Below are 15,634 nucleotides of genomic sequence, written 5' to 3' on the forward strand. Positions count from 1 at the left end.
GACTGTGCTGCTTTGAAGATAAAGATTAGTTAGAGTAATCAGAGGTCTTGGTGAGAACCCAGTAAGCCTGCAGCTCTTGTGGCTCTTTTCAGCAGTGCGACTCTACCATCATCTTCACCATCCATAATGTTAAAGTCTAATGTTTGAAATCTGTGACAGAGGGTTCTTCAGCATACTGGGGATGGGGGAAAAAGGAAACCAACCTGAGCAATTCTTAGTTTTATAGCTATAATGAAAGATTTATTTACAAGAAATATTTTAAAGAGATAGTTGAAGCCTAATGTTTAATTAGCAATAAAATTAGCAATAAAAATAAATAAAATAAATTAAATATCCTGTAAGAAAGTGAGTCAGCAACCATGTACTTTTTGGCGCCGCAATGTCCGTCATTCTATCTATTGTTTTGGCCATCAGCTCTCTCTGGTTACTTGCACGTGTGCCTCTGCTCACCCCATCTCAGTTTGCCTTTGCCGCTGTGTGGCACATCTGCCCTCGCCCCAGTCATTGGCTCTCTAACTCGCCTGAATCAGTTCGCCTCTGCCATTACCTGGCACATCTGGTGCCCCCCTCTGGTTACTGGCTCACCCCTGTGCCTGCCGTGGTCAGCCTCTGCCGCCTCATGAATCATCTAGCCCCCCCTCTTGCCTCTGGCTTGTTTCCTTGACTGACATGGTTAGACTCTGCCACCTCTTGGTTTGTCCAGTCTGGAAACAAAAGCAAAAGGAAATAGCCTCAGATTAGCAATCTCTTAGACAAAAAGCAGACAGTTTAAGAAGGGATAGTAAATGTATCCTTTATCTCCTGCTACCCTTTGTGGTCAAAAAATCATGAGGTACTAAAAATCATTACCATTGAATTCACACTTATAATACAACTCAATTATAATAGTATCTGTATAGAGGATATCTTTAATCTAAGTGGTTCACTTCAAATATTTAAGGACTTGTATGTGTATCTGATTTTTCAAAACAACTTTTAGCAACACTAACAGAACAACAGTTGGAAGGGATTTTGGAGATCTTCTAGTCCAACCCCCTGCTCAAGCAGAAGATCCTACACGATTACATAAAAATGACTGTTCAATCTCTTTTAAAAGCCTCTAGTGATGGAGCATTCACAACTTCTGAAGGCAAGCTGAGAATAGCGATTACATTAAGTGGTGTGGAGACACAGTTTGAAGGACTGGTGTTTCTAAGCTTTAGATACTGTAAAAATCTGGACAACAAAATTTTGCTTCCTGAAGACCTTTGGGTGTATCTTATAGATTTTGGCTGCTAAACCTTAATCTATCATGTACTGCTTTATAGAAAACTTCTGGTTTTGCAATTTCTTATGTATGTTTTAAGTTAACTAATTTCCGCTTGTGTTATAAGATGCTTTGTGTACTGTAGCTCATGCATGTCCAGGCATGTACTCAGGGCATACTGTACAATATTTGTGAAACTGGTACAGTTTGCACCTGCCTAGGCATGCTTAGGCTGGATGGATGCTGCCTGGAAAGTCTATTAAAGCAACTCTCATGCACAGATGCTATTCATTTGGTTGGTATAAGTTTCCATGAATTTTGATGTAATTGTTTCAAGGCATAACATGTAATTTACATAACAAGTAAACCAATTACAAACTTGCTATAAATGTTTCATCAATGTCGGAACAGCCATGATACATCCCACTATGTTTGTGATGAATATGAGCTTAAGCCTCAAAGACGCACCCTGACTATGCTTGTTAAGAAAGCATAGGAACTGTACTTTGGTTGTAAGATTGGTGACCAAGATAAAGCCTGGGTTCCTCACATTTGTTGTACAAAATGTGCTGTTGATCTTAAAACTTGGCTCAGGGGAGCTGAGAAGTTAATGCTGTTTGCTGTTCCAATCATATGGTGAGAACAGAATGATCCTGTGACAACTACTTCTATCTGACTAATGTTGCTGGTTTCTCTGCTAAAAATATGAAATCAATTAAATATCCCAATCTGCCTTCAGCCATGAGACCAGTGTCACATGACCGCAATATTTCAGTACTGAAGCCACCAGAGAAATGGAACTTAGATGAAAAAGACAAAGATGCTGCAGTGTACCAGCCAGGCACGGACAGTAACCATGATCCAGATTTTGAATTGTGTATGTCTGGTGAGCCACATCTCATAACACAGTCAGAATTAAATCAGGGACTTAGGTTTGTCAAAATCAAAAGCAGAACTACTGAGTTCAAGCCTGCAAGGATGGTGTTTGATATCAACAGGTAAGAAAATTTATGTCTTTTAAAGCCACCAAGATCATTTAACAAATTTTTAGCACAGGTTGACAACCTCATTTTCTGTACTGACATTGACAGTTTGTTCCCAACTTTGAATTGTGAGCATACTAGAGTGGTGTCTCTTTATTGATTCATCAGTGTTAAGCCTTAAGGCTCTCTTGTTACACAATGGCAATTTATATCCTTCACTATGCTGCGCACATGAAAGAAGCACATGCAGTACAACTGGAATATTAATGGTCATTTAAAAGTAGTGGCTCTGCTGCTTGAAATGCAGCTCAGATATACCAAGTACCTTTGTTACATATACAAATGTACATATACAGCTGTGCAAGAGAGTCAAATTATATTAAAAAGAAATGGTAATTCTGAAATAATTTTGTTCCAGGAGGGAAAAATGTGGCACATTGTTGACCTGACAAATATATTTTTGTCTCCTTTATACATAAAAATCAGACTGATGGAAAATTTTCTGAAGGTTTCTGTTATTTGAGATAGATATTTCCAAGAATAACTGAAGCTAAAATTAAGGAAAGTGTTTTTGTTGGTATATCGATCAGATACAGCAATTCACAGATCTGTTAGTGGAGCCAGAGAAAATCATCTGGAAAGCATTCAAGGATATCAGTGAAAACTTTCTGAACCAAATTACAATCAGCTGATTAACAAATTTCTTACAGCATATGAGACTATGAAGTAAAGAGGGGAAAAAAGACCATGAAGAAAAAAGATGTGCTGGTGATAGGAGACTCACTTCTTAAAGAAACAGAGTGGGCAATTTGTAGAAGAGATTAACTATAAAGGATAGTATGTCATCTCCCAGGTGCAAAGATCAAATATGTGACAAGCTTACCAAAATAATCAAGCTCACTGATTATTATCCTTTTTTTCTTTCATTTGGGAGGAATGATACAACAAAAACCTGAAAACAATATCAAGGGACTATGAGCAGTTAGGCTGGAAAACCAAGAAAGTCAACATCCAATGAGGGAACAGAGGATTCTAGAAGTAAATCACAGCTCAAGGGATGGTGCCATTGAGAGAACTTTGGATTCCTAGACCATGGTTTACATTACAGGAAGGGCTCACAAAATAGCAAAAATGTTTCAAAACATGTCATTTAGATGTTGGAAATGTAAACACAAGTCAGATACCTATTACCATGTTTGGTGGACATGTGCCAAAGCAAAGAATTATTGGAAAAAAATACATATGTGGCTAGAAAAGTTTTGGGAAAACATGTAGATTTTAAACCTGAACTTTTTTTATTAGGTATAATGTCAGAAAAGACTGATAAACAAAGCATATATTTTATTTTACATGTAATAACAGTGACAAGAATTATATTCGCACAATATTGGAAAAATGAAAAAAAATACCATCAGATGAAGAAATAAATAAAAAAATACTAGAATGTGCAGAGATGGACAGAGGTTGAAAGAAAAAGAAGAAACAGAATATTATAAAACTTAGGAGTTATTTTATCAATGGCTAGAGAAAAGAATAAAGGATTAGGAATTAAATCTGTATTAGTGAATGTAAAACTGAGACAACACGTTTGTTGAACAAGTACTATTGAATGCATAAAAAATCAATAAAATTCTTATTAAAAAAAGGAAGAGCTCACAAGAACTGGGAAGAATGTTTAGAAAACAATTGACTCGGCTTATCCGAAGGCCTTTAAACTAAAATTGGAAGGAAAGGGAGATCATCTTTGGGGCCTAACCCCAAGCATAAACTCCAAGTCAAACAGACAATGAAGAAGGGAGTGATGAGAAGAAAGGGGAACTCAGGTATAAAACAGGAGATAAGGAAAGCAGATACAAGGTCAGCCAAAAAGGTTATATACTTATATACTAATGCTCAAAGTATGAGTAATAAACAAGGTGAACTTTTGAAGTCTTAGTACAGAAGGGCAGGTACAATATTGTTGCTGTTACTGAAAGTTGAAGAGATGGAACACATGATTAGAATGTGCTGCTAGAAGGATATAAATTGTTCAAAAGAAATACCGGTAGATCTAACAGAAGAGTAGGTGGAGTTTCATTGTAAATTAAGGAATCGCTGCACCTTTTCAGAAATGCACAGCACTAAGGATGAAAGCCTTCTTGAATGCATTTGGGTTAATATAAAAGGAAAAAAGAATAATGCCATCGATGTATACTACAGGCCACGCAACCAAGCACAGGAAACAAATGAACCTTTTGCTAATTAGCTAGCTAAGGTATTCAGGAAACACATCACAGTAGCAATGGGGGACTTTAACTACCCTGAGAGCAAACTCTGCAACTAGTGTGGAAATTAAACAGGTTCATTATGGGCCTAGCTAACAACTTTGTTACCCAAAAGATAGAAGAGAGAACTAGAAGGTCAGCTATGCTGGACTGAATTGTTACTAATAGGGATTAAATGATAGAGGAGGTAGAAGTTGTAGAAGGGAAAGAATTCAATTCATACTAGAATTCAATATAATGCAGACACAAGTAATCAAAAAAGTCAAACGACTTTAGGAAAGCTGAGTTTAACAAGCCCAAGACAGAGATTAGGAAAGATTCCATGAATGGAAATCCTAAAGGGAAAAGCAATTTAAAATGTTTGGGAAATTCTGAAAAATGAAATTATAAAAGCACAGTCAAACACAATAATCTAGAGAAAGAAAAACAAGAGGCCACAGATAAAACCATCATGGTGCATAAAGAAGAACTCTCTGACAAACTGAAGACCAAAAGGACAAATATAAAAAATGGGAAGGACATATAACTAGAACAGAATTCCAGCAAATAGCCCAAATCTGCAAGGATGGAGTCAGGGAGCTAAAGCTCAGAATGAACTAAGACTCACAACACATGCAAAAAACACCCCTAAAGATTTATTTCAATATCTAAGGAATAAGAAGAGAGTCAAGGAAATGATTGGGCCACTAGTGGGAAATGATGGCAAGAAGATGACAGGCAACAGGGAGAAAGCAGATCTGCTTAATTTCTTTTTTGCAACGGTCTGCATGCAAAAGGGAAAAAACAGCCCAAACTATGGAAAGCAACGTGCGGACAGAATAGGAATGCAAGTTAAACTAGGCTAGAAAATGGTGAGACAACACCTATCCACTCTAGATGAATTTAAATCACCAGGACTAGATGGTTTATACAGTATGCCATGTTTCTGAAGGAGTTGGCAAATATAACCTTGGAACCATTGAACAAAATATTTCAGAGCTCTACCACGGGAACTATCAGAGCACTGGAAAAGAGCTGATGTGGTTGCAACTGGAATCTATCAGTACTTCTAACTATTGTTGGACACTCTAGCAAGATGCATTGGACACTGAGTGCAAAGGAAAATCAGCAGTTGAGTGCAAAGGAAAATCATTTTTAGCCCTGTTGAACTCATATAGCATGTCAGAAACATTATACAATTAAATACATTATAGTCAATAAAAGTTAATTTCTTATTTCTCCTATTTCCTATTCCTATATCATTGTGAAATTATATTTGTGTTCGGTTTGAAAGGGTCTTTCATAATCATCAAAAGTTTTTCAGGAAGCAAATTTTTTGAAAACATTTGTTGTCCAATATATACTTACTCAGAATATACTGTATTCAGTAGCTGAATGGGGAGAAAAAAATCAGGTTAAACCCCAGATTAAGCTCCTATACACTGGTTAAATTTGATGGCATCAAATAACATCAGCCACAGTAGTGGCGCTTGATGGGGTCATCTACCTCTGAAGGAGTTGGTCTGCAGCTCGAGGCTGGTGGCTCCTTTTTCAGCAGCAGATGGAAGCTGTAGCCAATGGGGCCTATGCCCAGTTTCAGAAGGAGTGACAGTTGCTGCTCTACCTGGATCGTGAAGGTGGTTCTACTTTTATTACTTCAGAACTGTTATATTCTGGGTTCTGTGCTTGATTGAAGAGACGAGGCGAGTGAGTTCAGCAAGAATCATTCTTTATTTGCTTACAGGAACTGAACTGAGAAACAGGGCTGCAAATGCAGCTATTTATACCCTGGCATCTAGGTGGCGGCCAATAGGTTTAAAGCAACCTATTGCCACGCTAGAAGCAGCCAATGGCGGTGCTGGAGACAGGTTGTCTGAGGAGTTGGGAGCCTTTAGCCAGCTTCCCTGCTTAAGCAACTTTCCAGCAATTAACCCCACAAAGCCCAATACATTACAAGAACCTCACCACTGGACTACATTACTATAATGAACTTTACTGTATCTGAAGCTGTCTTTAGAATGATTCAGATGTAGCTAGTTCAAAATATGATAGAAAACTACTAGTCATGTCAAACTGTTAAACTCTTACATGGCATCGCACTGGGACATGTTAGGAATCACTTTTTCTAGAACAATACTGTCCATCATGTCTAGGCATCAAGGGAGGGCCAGATTCCACCTACACAAGAAGTCAAGCGGGGGAAGGATCAGAAAAGTATTTTGGGTTATGGCTCTCATATTATCAAATATCACATTAGATAACATCAGAAAGTGTATTTGGGAACATAGCAGAATTATTCTATTTCAACAGGGCTTTATGACTTATGGTGATCTGGGATTCTGTTTTTATTCTACTTTGTTTTCTTTTTCTTATTATAAATATGATAATTGATTTATTGCTTTGTTCATTTTAATAGTGAGAGATTCTGTACTGGTTTGCTTTTTCTTTGTATTTTTTCATCCGTAGCCTTATGAAAGTCATACATAGCCACTTTTTTTCCCCATTCCAGATGTTATTGGAAGAGGTTTTCCTGGAGAAATGGGCCCCAAAGGCGATCCTGGCGATCCTGGCTTTCCAGCTCTTCATCCTGGTCCTCCTGGTTTAGATGGTGAACCAGGAGCACCTGGCTTCCCTGGCTCTCCTGGCCACCCAGGAAGTCCAGGTAAATGGAATGGATATTTATATACTGGTTTTTAAACTTTTAGGAGGGAAAATACTTTGAGAAGTTTCCTTAATCAGACATTTCGAAATTGAACAACCAAGGGAAATTTGAAAATTCAACTAAATAAAAATAAATACTAAAGTAGCTGTGAAATAATGCCTTGCTTTATATCTTACTCTCCTTTAATTAAGACCGCAATAACCTATTATTATCAAGAATTTTATTCTGTCAAATCCACCTCTTTTTGTTCTTTCCTTCTCTTCTTCTACTACTCCTTCACAATTTTTTTTATTTAAAATCTATTGTCATACAGAGAGAGAGAGAGAGAGAGAGATATTATGTCAGAGGTCCCCAACCTTTGGGGCACCAGGAACCAGTTCTGTGGAGAGAGGTTTTTCTGTGGACTGGAGGGTGTGTGGTTTTGTGTGCTGCCTGCATCTCACAGATGGGGCTTTGCTTTTTTATGTGGACCGATTGCTGGTATGCCACGGCCTACTACTAGTCCACAGACTGAGAGTTGGGGACCCCCTGCTTTATGTCATGTCCCCATGTATAAGGTTAATTGAAAGGTAGCCATTGTTTGGCTCCTAATGATAAGCCATGCTTTATGTTAAAATTAGACAAGTTTCAACAAACAGTGGTAACAATTTGTACTTAACCTACAAAAGGAACCTCTTTAATCACAATCTGACTCAAAGTCCAGGTTGGATAATAGTGTTAGCCAAACTACAGCTTGGCTTAATATGCCATGCAAATGAAAGTCATAAAAAGCTTCCTCCCTGCTTGTACTACTATAACCTTTGTTTAATGAGGATGTATTGAATAAACAATGCTAGGCTACTTTCACACAATTGTGTATGCTATCAACTGTGGTTTACAAATTATAATAGTGAGTTCATGTAACATACTAAGTCAATCCAAACAAGCAACATTATGATTTAACAGCATGTTACCTGTTTAAGTATAGGAAACAAATACTATTTTTAAAAAACCTTTCTGCTGCTGCCTGATGTCTGAAAGAAGTGGGGGGGGGGAAATAACAGTGCTATTATACTCATATATAAATATTTTGAGCCGATCAAAAGAAAGAAAGATGTAAATCTTCCAGTAACTAATATCAACGTTATCTCGTACATCTTGCTTTCAGGCTTTTTCATAAGCCTTAGTATGGACAAGCTAACCCCTTAATGCTGGTACAGAACTGCATAAACATCTCAGTCTCCCTCAGTCACTCTAGTCTTCCTCTTCTGCAGGTTATTCCGTTGGGCTGAAAGGCTATCCAGGAGTTCAAGGTCCTGCAGGCAAGCAAGGTTATCCAGGTCCACGAGGACAAAATGGACTGAAAGGTAATGTTTAAAATACTGAAGTATATTGATCTATTGTCACCATAGATTTTCCTGCAGAGAACATACTTCATGTGCATTGTATAATGGGATATAGTCTAAAATGCTTTTCTTTCTGTTTAGTTCTCTACTTTCAGGATTTCTCTTACAAGAAAGCTCATCTTGCAAGTGTTTTTCTTTTAAAAAATAAAATCTCAATCTTATCTATTAACTCTTTTAACTATATAGTCATTTTTATTCTTTTATTTTCCTTTTGGGATAGGTGGTTTAGTTTAACAATTATGTAAAATGGTACTAATCCAGCCAAGTAGCCATCTCAACTCCAGTTGCTCCAAGGTACTACATGGAATAACAAAATTGGAAGAGATCTTGGAGGTCTTCTAGACCAATCCCCTGCTTGAGCAGGAGACCTTATACCATTCCAGACAAATAGTTGTTCAAGATTTTCTTGAAAATCACTTCCATATCTTCTGGATGCAAGTCATTCCACTGATTAACTGTTTTGATTGTCAGGAAATTTTTCCTTAGTTTTAGGTTTCTATGGAGATTCTCAGTCATCCAGGTCATGGTTGTCCCAAAGGTGCTTTTTCAAGAGGCAACTGGACGTTCTTGTTTTTCTCTGAAGATGTTTCACTTCTCATCCAAGAATTTTCTTCAGCTTCCTCAGATTTTACCTGTCCTCCAAAGATCCTGCAACTTCAACCCCATCTATCTTTTTCTCCCTATTAGTAAGAATTAAGTATAGCTGACCTTCTAGTTCTATCTTCTACCTTTTGGATGACAAAGTTGTCAGCTAGGCACATCAGGAAACTGTTTGATCTCCCACTAGTTGCAGAGTTTGTCTCTCAGTTGATATCAGTGTAAAGTCCCCCATAGCTACTGTAGTTTGTTTCCTACACACCTTAGCTCACTGATTAGCAAAAATTTCATCCAGTTCCTGTGTTTGGTTGGCTGGCCTGTAATATACACCTATGGCAATCTCATTCTTTTTTCCTTTTATATTAACCCAAATGCATTCAAGAAGACTTTCATCCTTGGTATTGTGCATTTCTTTAGAGAGGTAGTGATTTTTTACATACGTTGCAACTCCCTCCTCTTTTGTTGGGTCTGTTTCTTTTGAACAACTTACACCCTTCTACATTGCGATCATGGGTTTCATCCCACCAAATTTCAGTAATGGCAACAATATTGTACCTGCCCTCCTGTATTAAGACTTCAAGTTCAACTTGTTTGTTCCCTGTACTTTAAGCATTAGTGTATATATAGGTATCTAAATCCCTTTTTGCTGACACTCCATTTGTTTCCTACATCTCCTGTTTTATATTTGAATTCCCCTTCCTTCTCACCACTCCTTACCTCAATGTTTAATTAGTTATCTTAGAGTGGGGCTGTCAAACTGCAGGCTGGATGCATCATGCTGAAACCATGCTCACCCCATTGCCAGCAATAGAAAAAAAGTCACAATACGTCACAACATATCATGTGACGTTGCGAGTTTGACACCCCTGTCTTAGGGTTTATGTTTGGGATTGGGTCCTAGAGATGGTCTTCCTTCCCTTTCAGTTTTAGTTTAAAGCCCTTCACATAAGCCAAGCCAGTTGTTTTCTAAACACATTCTTCCTGGTTCATGGGAGGTGCAATCCATGCTCTGCCAGAAGTCCTTCAGGTGCACAATATAGATTGTGGTCTAGGAATCCAAAGTTCTCTCAATGGCACCATCCCTTAAGCCAGTGGTTTATTTCTAAAATCCTCCATTCCCTCACTGGATGTGGATCTTCCATTGGAAATACAGATAAAAACACCTTAACATAAAAAAAGCACTCGGCCTTGGCACTCCCAACTGAAAATAGCAAAATGGTGTATTTTGCTTTGCCTCATCCCTTCATTTTGACAGAAAGTTCTGTGAAGGTTCCATTTCACAGAACATACAATCCCATCTCAAATCCTCACTGTCTTGAAGGGGACAAAAAAGTGAGTAATTTTATCTGCTTTCTTATCACGATCAAATCAACTTGTTAAGGTTTAAGGTTATAAGAAGACATATTAAACTATTCATCCTCTGTGGAGATCAATGAAATCTGATGAGAGCTGGAAATTTTCTGGTTGATTTACTTTCTCCCACTGATTATAGCTAGTGTGACTCCTTTGTATTAATCTGAATTAAGATCAATGAAAATCATCTGAAAATGGCTGGAACCCAGAGGAAGAAAGCTTGTGCAGCTAGATCCATTGTAGTGTAGGCTTCAATTGGTTGTTTCACAAATACAGGTAGTCCTTGACTTACAACCACAATTGGTACTGGAATTTTTATTGCTAAATGAGATAGATGGTAAACAAGTCATCAGGTGACCAGACCTGATTTTATGATTAATTTTACTGCAGTTGCTAAGTAGTCATTAAGTGAATCTGGCTTCCTTTGCTTGTCGGAGACTAACAGAGAAGGTCTACAAATTGCAATCACATGGCCAAAGTTTACTGCATCCATTGTAAATGTGACCCAGTTCCCAATGCCCAAACCACAATTACATGACTGTGGGGGTGATGCAACAGTCATAACTTTGATGACTGGTCTTAAATCATCAAAGTCTTTTTCAGCATTGTCATAAGTTTGAACTGTTGTTAAATAGTCATAAATTGAGGACTACCTGTAAACTTTTGCATTGCATTGTATTAATTGTAAGCTCCCTAATAATCATTTTATAAGTAATTGCTGTAAATAAATAATAATGCTAAATATAGGGCTGTGCATGATTCAGAAATCAATGCAGCTACTTTAACAGCCTGAGTATATGTATGTGTATATATACCCTATGGATTTGAGAAGCAAACCCTCTTGGCTGAGGAAACAACACTTTTTCCCATCCTGATCTCTGCTCATATAGACAGACTTAAGTTGCCATAAGATTCCAAATGGGTGTTTGTGAAAACCCAAGTGTGTAAAAATGGATGTTTCAATACTAGGCAGTTAAACTTCAACCCCAAAGAATGCAGTATGACTTACCTTTAGGTAAAGATGTATAGTGCTGTGGAATTGTTTAAGACTACTATGCCCTTGATTCAAAGAGCAGGAATTTCAGTCAGCAGGCTGAATGTGACCTCTAGGCATCCCATTTGGCTTTTCTGTGGGATTTGTCATAATATTTAAATTACCAAATCCAGGCTGCAGAATTTTTAGTATCTCTATACTTCCATCTAGTGGTCCTATCAGTTTTTAAACTTAGATATAGTAGCCCAGCTTTTAGTAGCCCAGCTTTATTGGCACAAAGTTTTCTTCTTTGTAATATTTGGGTCTATGAAGGGATATACGGAACTGATATGGATAGCTGTAATTTTATATGAATTTTGCTAAAACCCATGGCTGGGAGTAAATGTTTTGATACTATGCACACACAAACACAAACACAGAGAAATATATATTTGTAGGTGATACAGGAGATTGCAAATGTGTTGAACATATCGAAGGAAGAAGAAGTCCTGCAGGACAACCTGGTCCTCCAGGATTTCAAGGTCCAATAGGATATGCTGGGGAGAAAGGAGAATTAGGAGACCAAGGCTACCATGGACTTCCGGGCTTTCCTGGTGCAAAGGTATGATATTTTTGTAATGGAATATTGTATATTTTAGAGAACAAAATATTATGTAATATTTTCCCAATGTATTATGTATATTTATGCCATAAATATTTTCAAAACTGAAGTTTTTCATATATGGACTTCTTTTCCTGAAAAAGGCTCTCCAAGTCTTGTTCCAAGCAGACGTAGAAAAATGAGGTTTAAGCAATTTACATTGCATTGCAAGAAAGGTACAGGCAGCAGTGGGTGGAGTGGGTGAGTGTGTACATCCATACACTAGCAAAGTGGAGAACGTGCTGCAGAGGAGATCAGAGCCAGAGCAAAATGGACAGCATAGTTAGCCTCAAGTGTTTGATTGTTTACCAACTCTTGAGATTGACATTCTTCCCTAGCACCTCGAGCAGACTCTTCATGAGCATCTGAGTGGACAGGACACTCAATGTGGTTTACATACTATATGTTTCCATAAAATGGTTTACATTCTTTGCAGCAATGGATTCCCTCATGTAGACCTTCCACTTGAAAACACTGTTTTCCCTGTAGATGTTCCATTAATTCTTTGGATTTATAAAACAAAAAATCTGCTATGAATCTTTTATGAGAAAAAAATGGAAATACCAGATCCAGTTGCGAAACTAAACTATAATTCATCATCTTGTGAAAAGTATATCTTATTTCCTTCATACATCTCTGTGTAAAATTCAGCCTATTATAAACTTTGCACAAATTCAGTACTTTCTTGAAATCCTCTCCTTGCAGCAGAGGACTGCACACAGGCATTCCACTTACAAATCTGCATTAATTGGGAGGAATTATATGACTTTTTCCTTTTGTTCTAAAACTTCAGTGCATTTTGTTTTCACAAAAGGTAACAATCTTTTCCTTACATTTTTGCAGTATGTTTAATTAAATTTAAATTAAATTTTCTTAATATCCATCAATAGGGATTCCCTGGTGAACCTGGGCCATCTGGACCAAAAGGGATAAAAGGAGATTCCCAATATGTTACCACAAAAGGTACCAACAGATATCTTTTTAAAATGTAAACTAAACCACTTTATTCATATATTGATTTATTTTGCTACATTTCCATAAAACCATGTTTTCAAGGTGCCAAAGGAGACCCAGGAACTCCAGGAATTCCTGGAAGTCAAGGAGAAGATGGTTTACCGGGCAGGAATGGCATAGATGGTTTTCCAGGGCTTCCTGGTCTTCGGGTAAGTCAGGCGTTCACCCTCAACCCACAAGATCCTAACGGGAGATTTACCATGCTGATGATCTTTCCACTTGACTGCTCCTAATGGCTTCTGCCAACCTAGCAGTTCAAAAGCACATAAAAATGCAAGTAGAAAAATAGGGACCACTCCGGTGGGAAGGTAACAGCGTTCCGTGCGCCTTTGGCGTCTAGTCATGCCGGCCACATGACCACGGAGACGTCCTCGGACAAGCGCTGGCTCTTCGGCTTCGAAACGGAGATGAGCACCGGCCCCTAGAGTCGGAAACGACTAGCACGCATGTGCGGGGGAACCTTTACCTTTACCTTTTAATGGCTGAAATCAGGTCAGGTCCCAAAGGTGCTGAGTTGCTGTCTAGACTCACTAATGGACAAGATAGGCCAGTAAACTGAAACTGAAACCTGGCAGGGCAAAGACAGTGATTCTTGGGTATTTCATATTCATCCTGAGCTAGTCTCACCAATTACTGAGCAATTGCTTTTACTGTTTTCACAGTTTTTAGATGCTTTAGAAGCTGTAGCATTTCTGGATGGGAATAGTTTGCAATCAAGCAGGAATTTTCAGTTATCCTTGAGGACAACTTGGAAGCTTCAGATGGAATCAAATTTTGCTCTAAAAATTTGTTGGAGCAGCTTGTCTTATTCATAACACGCAAATTTTAAAAATTACCCAACAATGACTAATAGAATCACACAGTGTGAGTGTGATCATTTGGATATTTTATGGGTTCAATATAGTTAAAAAATGCTGCAAGTTATTTGCACTACACAGGTAGAGAGATGTCAGAGACAAAATCACTTGCAATAAATATTCTGCTAACAATAATTTTACAAACCACTTTCGAAGCTATTTTGATTCTAAGTTATTCATCTATCAAACAATCTTACCAGTTCTTACAACTTGGAGTTTTTCCTTTGTTATCCACATTTCCTTACTGAAGCCATTCAAATGGAAATGGAAATATATATTCTGTAAGTAATTGCGGGGTATAGGAGTTACCTGTTTATAGAAATTGGGTAACTCAGTAAAAATGTAACTGAGAAAGTTAAAAAAAGTGATTTAATGCTAAAGCAGTTTATCTGGTGGAAGAATAGACATAGAATAACTTTATTGTCACTTTAAATGTATACTAATTGGCATACATTAAACTGAAATTTCATTGAATACAGCTCTCAAAAGGTCACAACCTCCAATATACACTACATAAATATGACCAGAAATATGACAGAGAAACAACACTCTAGTTCAGATGTACATATACATGTACATGGCAAGAAAAACGAATCTTGCGAGTTTATCAGATGGATGGCATAGGGAACAAAGCTGTTATAGAATCTGGTAGTCCTGCTAGAAATACTTTGAAACCTCCTCCCAGAGGGGAGCAACAGAAACAGACCATTAAGTGGGTGTATGGGGTCTCTAACAATGCTTTGAGCTCTAAGCACATAGCGCTTATAAGCAGCGTCCTGAATAAAGGGAAGCGAGCTTCCTATAATCTTCTAGGCTGTCCTTGCCACTCTCTGTATGGACCTTCTATGTGAGGCACTGCTACCACCAAACCAAACAGTGATGCAGTTTGTTAAAATGCTCTCAATCGTGCCTCTGTAAAAAGCGGCCAGGACAGAAGGAGAAAAATGTCCTTTCCTCATCCAACGTATGAAATGCAAATGCTGGTTTGCACGCTTCACTAAGGATGACGTAGAGAAACCAATTCAGATGTTAGTTATCTGCACCCCCAGATACTTAATACTGTTGACCACCTCTATATCTGCATCCTTGATACTAAGTGGAGTATGACTATACCAGCTCTTTCTAAAATCTACAGCCATCTCCTTTGTTTTATTAACATTTAGAACCAGGTTACTTTTATTGCACCAGTCCACCAGAGCCTTCACCTCTTCCCTATAAGCCAGGGGTGTCAAACTCGCAATGTCACATGACATGTCGCAACATATCGCAACTTTTTTTTCCATTGCCGGCAATGGGGTGGGTGCAGTTTCACTATGATGCATCTGCCCTCAGGCCGGCAGTTTGACACCCCTGCTATAAGCATTTTCATTGTCATCCCAGATAAGACCCACCAGTGTCATGTCATCCACATACTTAATAATATGATTCATAGCAGATTTGACACAGCAGTCATGGGTCATCAAGGTGAACAGTAATGGACTCAAGACACAGCCCTGTGGGGAACCTGTATGTTGCGAGTTTGACACCCCTGTTCTGCAGAGTGGTTCTTCTGATAGGCAAACTGTAGTGAGTCAAATGTAGGGGGAAGGCATGAAACCATATAATCCTTTACCAATCTCTCAAAACACTTCATCATAGTGGAAGTGAATGCAACTTACAG

The 15,634-nt window shown here is 38.1% G+C and overlaps 1 protein-coding gene across 1 annotated transcript in view; it reads left to right on the top strand.

Annotated features, from left to right (window-relative positions):
• The window catches only part of COL4A2 (collagen type IV alpha 2 chain), a 201,561-nt gene that overhangs the window by 128,398 nt on the left and 57,529 nt on the right, over positions 1-15,634 (top strand). The window contains exons 20-24 of the mRNA XM_081313055.1: positions 6,982-7,134; positions 8,388-8,480; positions 11,901-12,064; positions 12,994-13,066; positions 13,160-13,266. Coding sequence (XP_081169181.1) covers positions 6,982-7,134; positions 8,388-8,480; positions 11,901-12,064; positions 12,994-13,066; positions 13,160-13,266 — 590 coding nt within the window. The remainder of the gene's footprint in view (positions 1-6,981; positions 7,135-8,387; positions 8,481-11,900; positions 12,065-12,993; positions 13,067-13,159; positions 13,267-15,634) is intronic.

Source organism: Vipera berus, assembly GCF_964194415.1.
Source record: "Vipera berus genome assembly, chromosome: 1".
Classification (NCBI taxonomy): Eukaryota; Metazoa; Chordata; class Lepidosauria; order Squamata; family Viperidae; genus Vipera; species Vipera berus.